The 14,530-nt window shown below is 39.1% G+C and overlaps 1 protein-coding gene across 1 annotated transcript in view; it reads right to left on the bottom strand.

The window, feature by feature from the left end:
• AGL (amylo-alpha-1, 6-glucosidase, 4-alpha-glucanotransferase) overlaps positions 1–14,530 on the bottom strand; it is a 40,464-nt gene that overhangs the window by 19,295 nt on the left and 6,639 nt on the right. The window contains exons 6-21 of the mRNA XM_065669518.1: positions 11,860–12,041; positions 11,522–11,633; positions 11,096–11,216; positions 10,796–10,898; positions 10,607–10,704; positions 9,933–10,072; positions 6,295–6,482; positions 4,677–4,800; positions 3,936–4,099; positions 3,347–3,448; positions 2,873–3,025; positions 2,642–2,792; positions 1,179–1,303; positions 962–1,074; positions 702–836; positions 80–210 (exon numbers count right to left, since the gene is read on the bottom strand). Of these exons, the coding sequence (XP_065525590.1) occupies positions 80–210; positions 702–836; positions 962–1,074; positions 1,179–1,303; positions 2,642–2,792; positions 2,873–3,025; positions 3,347–3,448; positions 3,936–4,099; positions 4,677–4,800; positions 6,295–6,482; positions 9,933–10,072; positions 10,607–10,704; positions 10,796–10,898; positions 11,096–11,216; positions 11,522–11,633; positions 11,860–12,041 (2,142 nt within the window). The remainder of the gene's footprint in view (positions 1–79; positions 211–701; positions 837–961; positions 1,075–1,178; positions 1,304–2,641; positions 2,793–2,872; positions 3,026–3,346; positions 3,449–3,935; positions 4,100–4,676; positions 4,801–6,294; positions 6,483–9,932; positions 10,073–10,606; positions 10,705–10,795; positions 10,899–11,095; positions 11,217–11,521; positions 11,634–11,859; positions 12,042–14,530) is intronic.

Raw genomic sequence — 14,530 nt, 5'->3', positions numbered from 1 at the left:
ATTAAGGTATGAGCTAGACTGGGCAGCTCTATGTGATGTTTTTTTAACTTGGCAGAAAAAAGAATGCTGAAACTATTACCTTGGAGGCCTGCATACTTCAGTGATGACCAGTTTGGTATATTATAACAACCTCCACCATCTTCTTGCTCTTCTGCCTCACATCTATACAGCACTTGATTTAGGTCAGCCAAAGTCAGTTTAGATGCAATACTGAAAAAACAGTGGAGAAAACAAAAACAATTCTAAACCCAAAGAGCAGCATCAATAGGGAAAGAGAAGAGGATTTCAAGAACAATGCTAGCTTCAGACTTCAATCAAAATAACTCACCACTTCATCCTGCAAATTAAGAGCCTGAATTTTGAGATGCTCTGCTCTGATATTTCAGTATTTATTTAGAAACACAGTATTAAGTACAAACCCTGAACAGTCAAACCCCAGCACTGACAAGCACTCCATGTAGCATGCCCACTTTAAACACCAATTATACAGAACGTGAACAAAAGAGCCCAGGAAGTTTTGAAGTATTAACCCTGCTTGTATTATACACAAAAAGAATCTCTGAGAGTTTTTATTGCCTTCTGACAATCCAAATCTACCTGCAGGAGCAACAACAACAAAATCCTCACTGAGTTTACAGAGTGTTCTTTGCTCCCAAGTGTAGCTCTCTTGGTTCTACTTTAGAAACTGAAAGCATACTCACGAGGAAAACAATGTATTTAATATGGGTGCTGAATGATCATCAGGAAGACTTCCAGATTTAAAGTGAGGGCTGAACTGGATCAAGTGATTGCGGAGTACACCAACAGCCTCTTGTGCCTTTGGGTCAAGACTAACTCTGTAAAAACAAGTGCATAACTTGGAGAAATTGAGCACTTCAAATAACTATTCCCAAGTCTCAAAGCAAAGCAGCCCATCATTCCGTTCACTTAACACAGCCGTTGCACAGCTATAACAACGTACCTGAACACTATTACACTTCCTGGGGTCAGTTTTTCAAACTCTATTTCTTGAACAAATTCATTCGGCCCTTTTATGGCCGTTCCCGCTTGCTTTATGATTTTACTGTCCTTGATCTTTGAAAAGAGAACACATTTGCAACAAAAATTCAATGTCTTTTCTAAGGTAAAACAACACAAATGACAAAGTATTACATGAGAACATGGGTGAAGGAGCCTACCTGGATGTGCTCTCTGAGTTCCACTGTGAAATTAGGCAATCCATTTACAAAACGCTCATCTTTTTTGTAAGGACTGGCACTTCTCTCAATAGTCCGAGCCTCAAGTACTACTTCTTCTATTTTTCCTAAGTTAAATCATATTGTAGCTGTCAAGATACTTGAAAAGGGGTTCTTTTGAAAACATGAAGCAAAATCTAAAACTAAATCCCCAAATACTCAGAATGAAACCCTCAAATACTCAAAATACAAGTCTCTGTTATACAGCTAAAGAACAAGCAGATGTGAGGAAGTGTTTTAAATATCCTATAAACACTCACTACACACTCACTGTTGCACTGTATTTAAAAGTTTTGTTATTTCATAACTCAACCATAAAATCAGTCACCAATTAGTGAATTAAAAACTGACTTCTACTGATCTGTTAGTCTCTATTATCTTAGAAGAGAAATTGTAAGAATGGTTTCCAAACTGCAGATACAGATGGATGGATCTAGGGCAGAAGTTCCTCCCTGTGAGAGTACTGAGGCGCTGGCACAGGGTGCCCAGAGAAGCTGTGGCTGCCCCATCCCTGGCAGTGTCCAAGGCCAGGTTGGACAGGGCTCGGAGCAATGTGCTCTAGTGGAAGGTGTCCCTGCCCATGGCAGGGGCTGGAACTGGATAAGCTTTAAGATTCTTTCCAACCCAAACCAGTCTGGGATCCTATTTTTATCTTCAAAGTGGAACAGCTACCATTATTATTCAAATGATCCAATTTTCTCTATCCTTTCAGTAAACTACAAACTAAGGTATACAGGTCTTGCAGCTGCTTGTAAATGTCTTAACATGTAATGTGACTAAAACAGACACATGCACGCAAAGAACTGAATATACTTAAAAAGGCAGTTTGGAAAGCTTCTCTTTGGAACTGTGTTCAGGTAGTGTATAGAAGTTGTTATAATTTCCTGCTATTAAGTATAGTAAATACTTTGCATATGTAGGTAATACATACATAATATTATCTCTACATTAACTTATGCACTACAAAGTTGTTTCTTATTAATATGTATTTAAAAAATACAAAAATAGTCATACACAAGGAAGCTGAACATCAGTGACTTACAAATATGATATTTTAGCCTTCACAGTATAACACTTAATAGCAATCCCTGCCCCAGCTCTGTACAACTTTCTTGCTGTTATTTCTTATCAGCTCACAAACAAGACAGCAAACAAAAGCATGCCCTCATGGGGAGCTTCTAAGAGAAAGGAGACTCAACATGAATGCCTTTGAAAACCCTAAGTAAGGTAAGCTTCTTATGGTTTATTTAACCACTTCTGGTGGATGCATGTTGGTACATATAAAAAGAGTGTTATATACTGAAAATTCTCAACCTGAAACATACAAAATCAGTATAAAAAGTATGGAATGAGAATAACTTGAATTTTTTGTACGCCTGCCATCTCTTTAAAAGAAATCTGATTACCTGGGATACACATTTCAGGTACTTCTTTACTGTAGAATGAAGTTTTAGGGTCCCTGAAGGCAGTTCGACTTACAGCCACAACAGACTGGTGTGTGTTAGGGCAATGCCTTGTCACTGCCACTATGTCTTCATCAACTTGATCTACATACACCTAGAAAAGACAGACTGTTGCAACTGTGCTCACTCACAACAGGAATATAGAGAAATCACAGGGATACTCTCACTTCTTGCCTGATTAAAGCCTTTAGCCCCCAGCTCCTGATGCAGCCTGTTTATGGCCAGCCTTCCTGCTAGAATTCCTGTTTGGAAGTTAACTTCACCAGAAGCCAGGTGTGCTGCTGGATTCCATTTTGCATAAAACCTCTCTTCAGATACCACAGAGATCTGTAGAGAAATCAAGATTTAAGCAAATATCAGCTACTCTGGAAAAACCAAGCAATGAACAAACAGCTGAGGGTGACATACTTTAGTGGTAGGCTTGGCAGTGCTGGGGTAACAGCTGGACTTGATGATCTTAAAGGTCTTTTCCAACCTGGCTGATTCTATATAATCAATTCAAATTTCATATGAAATCAGATGATCCAAAGTAACACCAGCTAGTTAACTGCTTGGAATTTCAAATAAACAGCATAAAAGTATGTCCTAGAACAAGAACAAAGCTTACGTATCTAAAAAGAACTGAGGAGTTCAACTGCAAACACATACCTGGTGTGGTACTAGTTCATCATAGCCTTTGGTGCTTCCTGTAGCACAGCATGCCATGGAAACAATCATTGCGCTGGGAAGGGCGTCATATGCAGATCGGTGCTACATTAAAAACACAGTGGAACAAAGACATAACTCATCCCTCCCAATTCAGGATGCAGAAGTTCTTCTCAGTTTAAAAGAGGAGTAAAACTAACTACAAATGCATTAACAAAAGCAACTTGAGAGAAACACACAAAAATAAGCACTCCAGTTCCCACCGCACTCTCATTCTCCCCTGTAGAGTGGCTTAGGAGAACAGGTTAAGAAGCAGAAACAGAACCACTTACAGTGTCTGAAATCAAAGAATCAAACCAGCTCATGAAGTAGCTTTATACACTTTTTCCCTTAAAAGAAAAAATCCTGACCGCCAGAGGGAGTTGTGATAAAATTCTATTCTCTGCATGACAACCTGAAGAACTGAAACACATTTTCCCTCATTATTGCTCAGGGAAAACGTTCAGCTTGTACCAAGCCCTCCCATGGCTCAGGAAAAGCAAATCAGAAAACATTCAATATAAACTCTGGGGTTTTTTTTTTAGGTGCTCACCTGAATTGGACATTCATTATCATGGGTAATATCCATAAAGAGTGCATGAGCAATAGCTGGCATCAAAGGCCTCAAATGTGGCTGAACAAAAGAGCCAACGGGTTCACCTCCAAAACGATAAACTAATCTTCCCTCTTCGTGGCTATTATAAGCAGTCATTGCCTCTAAAGAACAAAACGGGTAAACATTTGCATAAGAGTAACTACCATGGAGTAAAACATGCACAAAGATGTTAATGCAGCACTTCACAGTTGTTACTTTGGTGTGTTCAATCATTAAAAAATACAAAAATTGCATATAACGATATGCTCCAGTCTGAATATGCAACCTGGGAGTTGTTGAGCTATTCAGTGTCATAGATTAAGGTAGAGAAAGCTAAGGGGGAAAAGGGAGAAAAAAGATCTGAAACTGTTCCTCACAGGCTTTAAGAAACTGATGCAACAGAAGTCAGACACGATGCAGCACCTGCACAGCAGAACTGTGCTACAACTTCTTCCCTCACTAGAGTAAGAGGGAAACATTTAACCTTCAGTAAACTGATGCAGGATATCTTTTCGTTTACAGCTAGTTCTGTATTTTCTGCTGAAGTATCAAGGAAGTCACAATACAAAAAATGTACTTCTGGTTGCACATAGTATGAAATTCATAGTGCATAATGCAGAAGCAACCTTTCCTTGGAACAAGCGTGTATGTCATCTATAATCTCTTGTTGGGACCACAGCACACACACAGCAAGCCTACCTCTTATTAAGGAGGTAATGCCCAGCCTATTCACAAAGATATTGTCCAGCTCCTCATTTCCTGTGAACAGCTCAGCCACTACATACAAATTGGCTCGCAATTTCCTAGCTGTGTCCAGCATGTACTGCAAAAAGCACAGCCAAAAAAGCCACAGAAAGGGGGGAAAGGTAGATACAAAAAAGGACAAGTTTCAAAGCTAGGCAGGGAGTGGACAATAGGAAAATGCCATGCAGCAAAGATAAACAGGCAAAATTAAGGAACAAAAAAGTTGTTACACAGAAGAGGAGACACAAACATGAGCAAAAAATCAAGAAGTAGCATAAAACACAGGCAAGTTAAATAGAAAATGAAGAAAAGGTAATTGCATAAGCAAAGAACATGGATATGTAAGGAAAAAAAAAAAGGCATACCAATGTTAGTTTCACATTAAAAACCCAAAACCATACATGACAATCCTACATCATTTCCATCTGCTTATTGTACCTCTGATCAGGCTGGTAATTCCCAGGCGGTTGACAAAAATATTGTCAATGTACTCACTGCCCGTGAAGAGTTCAGCTACCACATAAAGATTAGGTCTGACTGATCTGGCTGTTGCTAGCATCTCCTATAGATCATAATACATTTTTAATGCAAGGCATCCATTGTCAGCTGTATCTATGCAATCATGAACATGAATGGTAACCAAACTTATGTAACTCATACGCTGTTCGTTAAAGAAATTTCTAACAGTTAAGATAGATAAAAGCGCATTTGTATTTTACAATTCACTCTAGGAAATTCTTTTAAAGAGTTAAAGCTAATTACAATTTTGGTTTGAAACAAAGCTTTAGCTAAAAATGGAAAGACAGACTGGATAAAAGTGATACCTGTAAAGACTTCAGTTTTAGCCTTCAAAGTTACCATTCCAAACCCAGTAACAATAATTGAAAGAATGGCAGAAGTTCAGAATTGGTTGCACTTAAGAGCTCTGGTGTGCACAACTTAATCTGTTTTAGAGAGTTCTTCATAGATGTAGGTAAGCTCTGTAATCAAGCTGCACTGACAAGCTGTACTACACAAACTCAAAGCTCATTTCCTAGCAAAGTACAATGCCTAGATGAAGTCAGAACCGTAGTAAACAAGAAGCACTAATCGTAGCAATAAGCCTGCCAGACAACTTCTTGCAGGTGTTCTTTCCCAACTTTTCAATTCTGGGAAGTAAACCTCTTCCTGATTAATTCAGCAATAGCAAAAATATGTATGACAAAGACACACTAAGGCTTTGCATCATGTCTTGGCAATGACCCCAGCTAAAACTGACATACTGCACCCTGGCAATCACTGCACTTAGTCCATAGCTATGTGAGGGAAAGTTTAGCCAGGTCTATCTGCATGTGTAGTATTCCAGATAAAGCAGAGAGGTGAAAAATACAACAGCTACACCACTCTATGACCTGCTTAAAGGACCTGAAACCATACCTAACATCACCAATCAAGAAACCTTGCTTATGCTATGAGGAAGATTCACTCACACCTGAACTCTGCTGTGTAGATCCTGCAAATTCCACAGCAGTGGTGCAGGACTGAGTTCAAAGGCAGAACCTGCTTTACAACAAACATGCCTAATTTTACATACCTCAGCTACATGAATGGGTGTTGAGTGACAGTTGTCAAGACGAACACCATGGAAATATGTGGCAGTGATTTCAGTGTATTTTTTCATGTGAGCCCACAGATATGGGCAGTCTTCAGGCTTATTACCATAACGCAGCTTCACACTGTCTCCCCAGCAAATGAGCTCTCTTCTCAAGTAAACATTAGAACCTGCAAGGGAAATAAATTCATTATAGCATATATATAGTACAGAAGGTGTACCAAAACCAGAATGTGAGATTTCATTTCCTAGAACACTATGATGAAGAATAAAGATCTAACAATAACCGTATCAACTCAAGATCGACGTAGTCGACACTGACACAATTTCAGAGTACTCCAAGAGAATACTTAACTTCTATAATGATATTAATTCTTCAAATTGAAATAAAATTCTCTTTTTTCTAAGTAGTATAAAAACTGTACTTGAGGGGGAAAAAAGAAGAAAAAGGCAGCAAACAAATAAAGGGAATCAGTAGCTGGGTTGTTTACACCAGCCAAATTGAAAAGCATCTCTCTGTGTTACCATATAGAAACTGCCACAGCTCCAGCTTCAAATTCCATTTCTGTTACCAGCAGACTGATGCTGTAAGGCAAATTTCCAAAGTACTTAGGCTGGTAGGGCATTTAAATAGACAAAGTTCCTAAATAGCTTCTCTATGTATGAAAATAGTTATCCTTCATCTCACCTAGTTCCACATACTAATTTTTTGCCTCCTTTTTGATGCAATCAATAACAAAAAATCTTTATAGAATCATAGAATAGTTAGGGTTGGAAAGGACCTCAAGATCATCTAGTTCCAACCCCCCTGCCATAGGCAGGGTCACCTCACACTAAACCATCCCACCCAAGGCTTCATCCAACCTGGCCTTGAACACTGCCAGGGATGGAGCACTCACAACCTCCCTGGGCAACCCATTCCGGTGCCTCACCACCCTAACAGGAAAGAATTTCCTCCTTATATCCAATCTAAACTTCCCCTGTTAAAGTTTTAACCCATTACCCCTTGTCCTGTCACTACAGTCCCTGACGAAGAGTCCCTCCCCAGCATCCCTATAGGCCCCCTTCAGGTACTGGAAGGCTGCTATGAGGTCTCCATGCAGCCTTCTCTTCTCCAGGCTGAACAGCTCCAGCTTCCTCAGCCTATCTTCATACAGGAGGTGCTCCAGTCCTCTGATCATCCTTGTGGCCCTCCTCTGGACTTGTTCTAGCAGTTCCATGTCCTTTTTATGTTGAGGACACCAGAACTGCACACAATACTCCAGGTGAGGTCTCACGAGAGCAGAATAGAGGGGCAGGATCACCTCTTTCAACCTGCTGGTCACGCTCCTTTTGATGCGGCCCAGGATACGGTTGGCTTTCTGGGCTGCAAGCACACACTGCCAGCCCATGTTCTATCTGAGTTCATCTGTAATGCACTTACGGAGATTTAACTGTGACAGAGACTTAAATAATTAGTCAGATCTAAAACAAACGATTTCTGGCCTATATAAATCACTTATTTGACAGTGCAGCAATACCACTTAAAAACTAAACAAACACCAAAACCCCACACTGTTTGCAACATGTAATACCCAGGCCAAACATGAAAATGTCAATATACAGACCCACATAAGAGAAATACAATTGTATTTGAGACATCAGTCTTCTGAAGATCTATTTATATTCATCTTATCTAAACCTGATCAAAACATGAACAGGGTCAGCACCACTCAGGATGGGTAGGACATAGCTACTCCATTGCTTTCTGCTACACCCAGCCCAGTTATACTGATGCACAAGTTATTTTAGTTGTTGAAGCTTGAATTAGATCAGGAAACTTGATGAAAAGTAATCCTGGGTTAGCAAAGAGATGTTTTTTCAGCCAAACTGTTTCCTATGCTCACATTATGGACACCTTACTGATTGGTCCTACACAATGAAAGATGCACAAGAGTATGCAACTAGTAAGTAAAGAGCAGGGACTGTAACTCACCAGAGCTTCCAAAAGCATTCACTGAAGCACAGCTGACCTTTTATCTTCACTAATGGCAACACAGTCACACTGACAGAAAAACTGGCTTCCTTCGGATGAACACCATTATTTTTGCAAGAGTCATTTACAGAACTAGCCACAATTGTTTTGCAAGTCCTATAGTTGTACCCTTATGTATCATATTTTCACAATGTATTCTCCGGTTCAGTAACATGTGTCACAAACCAAAGATATAACACAAGTATAAAGCACTCAAAAAGCTGTAGATGAATTAAGAGGATGATCAGGGTCTGGAGCACCTCCTATACAAAGACAGGCTGTGAAAACTGGGGCTGTTCAGCCTGGAGAAGAGAAGTTGTGTGGAAACCTCAGAGCAGCTTCCAGTGTCTGAAGGGGGCTACAAGGATGCTGGGGAGGGACTCTTCATCAGGGACTGTAGCAACAGCACAAGGGGTGATGGGTTCACATTGAAACAGGGGAAGTTCAGGCTAGATCTAAGGCAGAAGTTCTTCCCTGTGAGGGTGCTGAGGTGTTGGCACAGGGTGTCCAGGGAAGCTGTGGCTGCCCCATCCCTGGCAGTGTTCAAGGCCAGGTTGGATACAGGGGCTTGGAGTAACTTGCTCTAGTGGAAGGTGTCCCTGCCCGTGGCAGGGGCTGGAGCTGGATGAGCTTTAAGATCCTTATAACCCAAACCAGTCTGTGTTTCTATGATTCCAAGAGAGAAAACTCAGTAATAGACATTATGTATGCTAACTAAAGCCAGAGACCAAAGTAAAGTCTGCCAGAAGAAAGGGCAATTAGCTGAAAGGCAACTGAACAAAATCCACCCTTGACACATGTATTATCTTCATCCTTGTGAAGCAGGTTAAGAAAAAACCCAAACAAAAATGAAACAGTAAATAAAAACCAGTGAAAGGGCTGTAGATTACTTTGCAAAAGTGAGGCATTTGCAAACTCCAAAGCACTCTGGAATTAGATTAGCTTCTAAAGCTGACTGTAACTCTTAGATTAGAATTAAACTGACCTTTGTTTGATTCAGTTTACGAAATGAATGCGTACTCTGAAAACTAGAGTTGTCAGTCCTGCTTTTATTGGGTATCAGTGCTGTCCCCAAAGGAGTTAGACTGCAGTACTTTAGTGCATGGTTATTTCATACTCCGCCTTCCCTTCACAAGTAATTTGCATTCTTAATTTGGATGAACTGGGTCATCTCTTGACTGCCACTAAGTGGCCCTTTCAAGTATCCACTTTTTGCTCACTAATGCAGTAAAACACTATCCACCTTTCTATTGCATTAGCTTTCCGCCGCTGCCATTGTCTTATGGAAATGCAAACAAGCAGTGGTGTTGGAACAAAGTACAAAGTAAGCAGAAAAGACAATGACAAAAGCAGGGAGGCAGGATATCCCCATTTCAGTGGCAGAAAGCTGGTTATTTCCCTCTCAAATCTTGCAAAACTGCACCTCAAATCCCAGTTCTTATAGTTGATCTGTATACTGAATGGGAAATAAACTGCTGTAAACTGTCTGCTATTCTGCAGCTTCACAGGAATACACCTGGAAAATAAGGTACATTAAATAAAACCCTTTCTGCTTTGGCTAGAATATCAAAAAGTTTATAAGATGATTCAAAGTTTGTTTACAAACCTGGTTCTGCAAAGTTTCTAAGAGGATCATCTCCCATAACCCAGCCATTATGTGCCATGAAATAACAGGCTTTATCTGGTTGATGTATCATAGTTTCTTCTTCCTCCACAGTAAGCTCTTTGAATGGATAAGTGAAATACCTATGGAACAGATAGGCAATTAAAACAAGCCAACCACATAAAGTAACCTAAACTGAAACTTGTTGGTTTTGAAATTAAAATATCTGCTATGAACTGGATAAATAAACCAGATAAACCAGATACAGACTAGACTATAAGTGATGGAGAGCTTCCTGTTTGGTAGCATGCCCTGAAGGAGGAAAGACAGGTGCTGGCACTATCTTGGTGTTAGCTGGTAGCATATAATCAAAGCCGTAGCTCTTCAGGTACATGAATGGTGTCAAATACATCAAACCTGACAGGTGTAAGCTTTCCCAGTTCACCCCTCTTCCACCCACAAGAGCCATTTCCACTACGTATGACTTCATTGTGCTGAGTATTGTTTCATGCCCAGGTCACATAAGTTACCACTGTGGCTTAAATTCATTAGGAAGCATTTTTCCATGGGGAAACAAAACATACACTTGTAGGTATAAATATATACTTTTAATGAACTTTGAAGTCACTTTCCCTGGAAGATTCTGATAATTAAGAAAAAAAATAATAGATATGTACCTGGTAACTAAAGGATATTTTCTAGTGATAGGACCCAGCTTAGGACCATCATTAGCCAGTCGTTCATAAACCACAGTGCCCACAAGACAATTGACAGCCTAGAAGTGATTAAATTAGGCATTATTGAAGCTTCTACATTTCTTTGCAATTTAAAACAATTCAGCATTACAACGCAACTAATTATAAGACCTGCTCTTGATGGTGATGAGTTTGTCTCTGTTGTTCAGCATTCAGTTCCTCAAGTCTCTTGCGAAACCAGTTACAACACTCTTCTATTGCAGCTGGTCCATTGCTTCTCAGGACATTGAAAGCAGAGAGCAATTTGAATAGGTTATTTTTAAAATATGCTCTGCATAACTAAAAGAAATTTAAAAATTCTTTTTTCCCATTTCTGAAAATAGTTCCATTTAATTTGGTTTTACAAATTTAACTTCACTTTTGATTTTAACTTGTAATCAATAATACAATAATACAATAACACAAAAATACCTGTGTGGTATGAACGTTGCCAAGGCTATGTTCATATCTACAGTACAGCCAAACCGCCTATAATCAGGGTCCTGAACTACTTGAAGATGTTGATTTGGATCAGATTTAGTGCTCATTTTGCCTAAAAACAGGATTAAAAAAAAAGAGTATTCACCATAACATAGAAACAGGAATTTAAGAGACACAACTTTCTTGTTTCTAGTATAAGCAAGATGCAGGCAGATAAAGGCTTTGAAGGGGTGCAAAGTTTTCAAAGGCTTCAGTAGCCCTCAGAGCATTTTTGTCTGCTTAAATCTGCGTGATGGATTGCTCATGTAGCAAAAACTGGTATTAGTCTGCTCTCCAGCTTACTGTTAAGTTTACCTGTAAGTTTCTTGAACTATAAATACATAATCCACATTCTTCAGCAACATACTCTTAATTTACCTTGAGTTAGAAGGGTTTTAAATTGCTGCACAGCTTTGTTAACATCCACTTGGAAAAATTCCCATAGTTTAATTTTTGGATACATGTCTTCCCATATTATTTTACGGATACACTATAAGGATAAAAATCATGTTAGTTAATAATGGTGATAACTGATAGACTTAAGAAAAGCTAAGTGCTCATACAAATGGTTCAGGAAAAAAGGAGTAAAGAGTTATTTCATTAAATATAACTGTAAAGCACCATTTTTAATGCATTTCCACAACCTTGGAAATATTACAGGTTTATTCAGCTATTTATAGTGTTCATTAGCTTATACTTAGTTATCAATCACTTACATTCAGCTGATGATCATTTTCAATCAAGGGAGGGACCCCTTTAGCAGTATACTTTCCATCAGCCACCATACAGGTTAAGTGCCACAGAGCTCTATCCAGGACCCAGGCTGGCTTCAGGTGAGGAGAATTTACAAGGTTATAGCCACATTCTGGATGCATCCTGAGCCATTCACTGTTAGTGGCTTATTCAGAAAAGGGAAAGGAGGAAGAAAACAAAGTAAGTACACACACTGAACACTTTTTTTGTTTTGTACAAAGAAAAGAACACCAAGAAGTTAAGGTACTAAGGCATGTATAGTTAGCTCATGTTTCAACTAAAGTTTTCCATGTCTTATGCAGGTGTGCATTACTGATAGCAGTTGTTTTGCAACAAATAGAGTTGCAGAGGCCACAGAGAAACCTTGATAGTTACATAAAAATATGTAATAGTACCAACAACTCTAAAACACTAAAAAAAAAAAAAAAAAAAAAATCACATTTTTGTTGTGGGAAATACGTCAAACAATGGCCATGAAATGTTTCTTGTGTATTAAAAGCTAAACATACATCCCAAACCAGGATTTAAGATTACTCAAGTTTTTGGGATTTTAATATTCTTAACCCTATCAGATGTTACCCTCACAGCCAGAGAGCAAGAGTGCTACACACACCGCCCAAAAAGTGAATGAAAAATGTAGTTAAATGAGCTTTTTAGAAAGGATTAGCTGTAAGCCTGTTGTGTACATAGGAAGTAGCAGACTAGCGGGCAGTGATGCCATCGAGCCTTACACAGGAAGATGAGTGCATGCAAAGGGAACGCTAGTTCAGCTCAAACACGCCACTTGACTGTTCTGTCTTCTAAACAAGCCTTGTAGTTATCGACAAGCACCAGAAGGTACACTGGACATTAAGAATTAAATCAGAGAAGGCAATGAGCCTTTGCTAGAAAACTGGTGTAATATTTGACATTGTTTAGTGGTGGAAGGGTTGGACTTGAGGATCTTAAAGGATTTTTCCAACCTGGTTGATTCTACGATTCTAATAGACAGTAGTGTGCCTGTAGCAGCATGAGTAAATACATGTATGGCAGAGAGGATCTTGATTTTGAAAGTATGACATGAAAGAAAAAAAATCCAGGAGTTCATTTGTTTCCATTTTTGGAACTGTCCTAAACACTGTTCAGCTGAAAATAATTTTTATATATGCCTTTGGATGACTATCTGCAATTGGAAAACTAAACATGAAAAGCACAGAATGCATAGGAACAAATACAATTTTTACTCGGGGTTTACAATTATTTTATTGATAATCATTTCTCATAGAACACATCTTACTAGTCCATTGCGTTAGAAAAGCAGAGAAAAACAGAAGTACTACTTCACACAAGGGAAAAATTATACTGGAATCATGAAGAGCCATTAATGTGTCAAAATTATAGCAAACAATGAGCACCTAAACCCCAAATCTGCTTATTTCAAAGAAGTTGAAACAAGAATGTTAAAGGGAAAGAAAAGAGAATCCTTTCTCAGTCTATGGTACAACCAGCTCTTCTGAGCACACTCTTACATTATGTCTCCAAGACCATTATAAGCATGGCAAAATTCCATGCTTATAAGGTCAAACCATTGGTGGAAATTGAGATCTAGACTGGCTCAAATGCCACCTTCAACTAAAAATACCTTATTTATTTTAAAGTTGCATAAAGCAACAACGCGCTCAGGCTGTTATAGGCTGTTGCGTATCTTATTTAAGAAAATAATTCCACGTTTTTTAAAGGACTGTATTTCATATTTTCCAAAGGACATTGTTGTATAAACTAAGTTTGCTCATTGCCCAAGGTGACATTTTTTTCCTCCCCTTTATAAAGCTGAGAAAAGGTGTTTAACGTGATTATTCAACTGCTTAAAGTAAGATTTGCTCAAGTGTTAAAGTCCAATTATACAGTAGTAGCCTCTTCTGAAAGATAAAGCAAGATATAATTTATTTTAGTCCATTTTTATTACTTCATGTGATTCATTATAGCCACTGAAAGCTCAGAAGAACACCCAAGTGACATTCCTTTTTCCATCTCCTGGTGAAAACTAAATGCCAGCAAACACAGTATTTCTTATGCAAGGGTGTTTGAACACCTCAAAGGAAATGGCAGGCCTAAAACGATACACCTACCCAGTTACCAGCCAGGGTTTGCAAGTTTATCTATGCTACTCAGGGTAACATGCCAAAAGGTGCATCTATATTTAACATTAGTATATGCACCTACATCAGTTTTCAAGCCAGGCCACAGATGCTGGCTTTCACTAGAGCCTAAAAGACACATTACCATCAAAGCCTGACTCCCACTGACATCTGCTGTGCACACAGCCTGTTCTCCACTCCAGTGTGAAAACCAAACACCTTAACTGCTTAATACTGAGAGTGAGCTGCCTGACTTCCAGCAGGAACAGAGGGGAAACACTCCCACTTTTACACAGTGGTCTCACCTAGAAAGCAGGGATTACCAACAGATACAGCCACTGCAAGCTGTGAGAATTACCAGCATTAGAGGATTTACCGCGAGACAACTTAAGCTTTAATGCAGACACTCTGCAGAATTAATAACAATGTGCAAGTACCCATCATCTGCTCTAAGTAACTGCCTACATATTTTGTGTCTTTTCCATTCAAATGGGGCTATTAAACCACCCTAATGTGC

Source organism: Lathamus discolor, chromosome 3, assembly GCF_037157495.1.
Source record: "Lathamus discolor isolate bLatDis1 chromosome 3, bLatDis1.hap1, whole genome shotgun sequence".
In the NCBI taxonomy this organism is placed as follows: Eukaryota; Metazoa; Chordata; class Aves; order Psittaciformes; family Psittacidae; genus Lathamus; species Lathamus discolor.
This window is presented reverse-complemented; position numbering and strand designations above follow the sequence as displayed.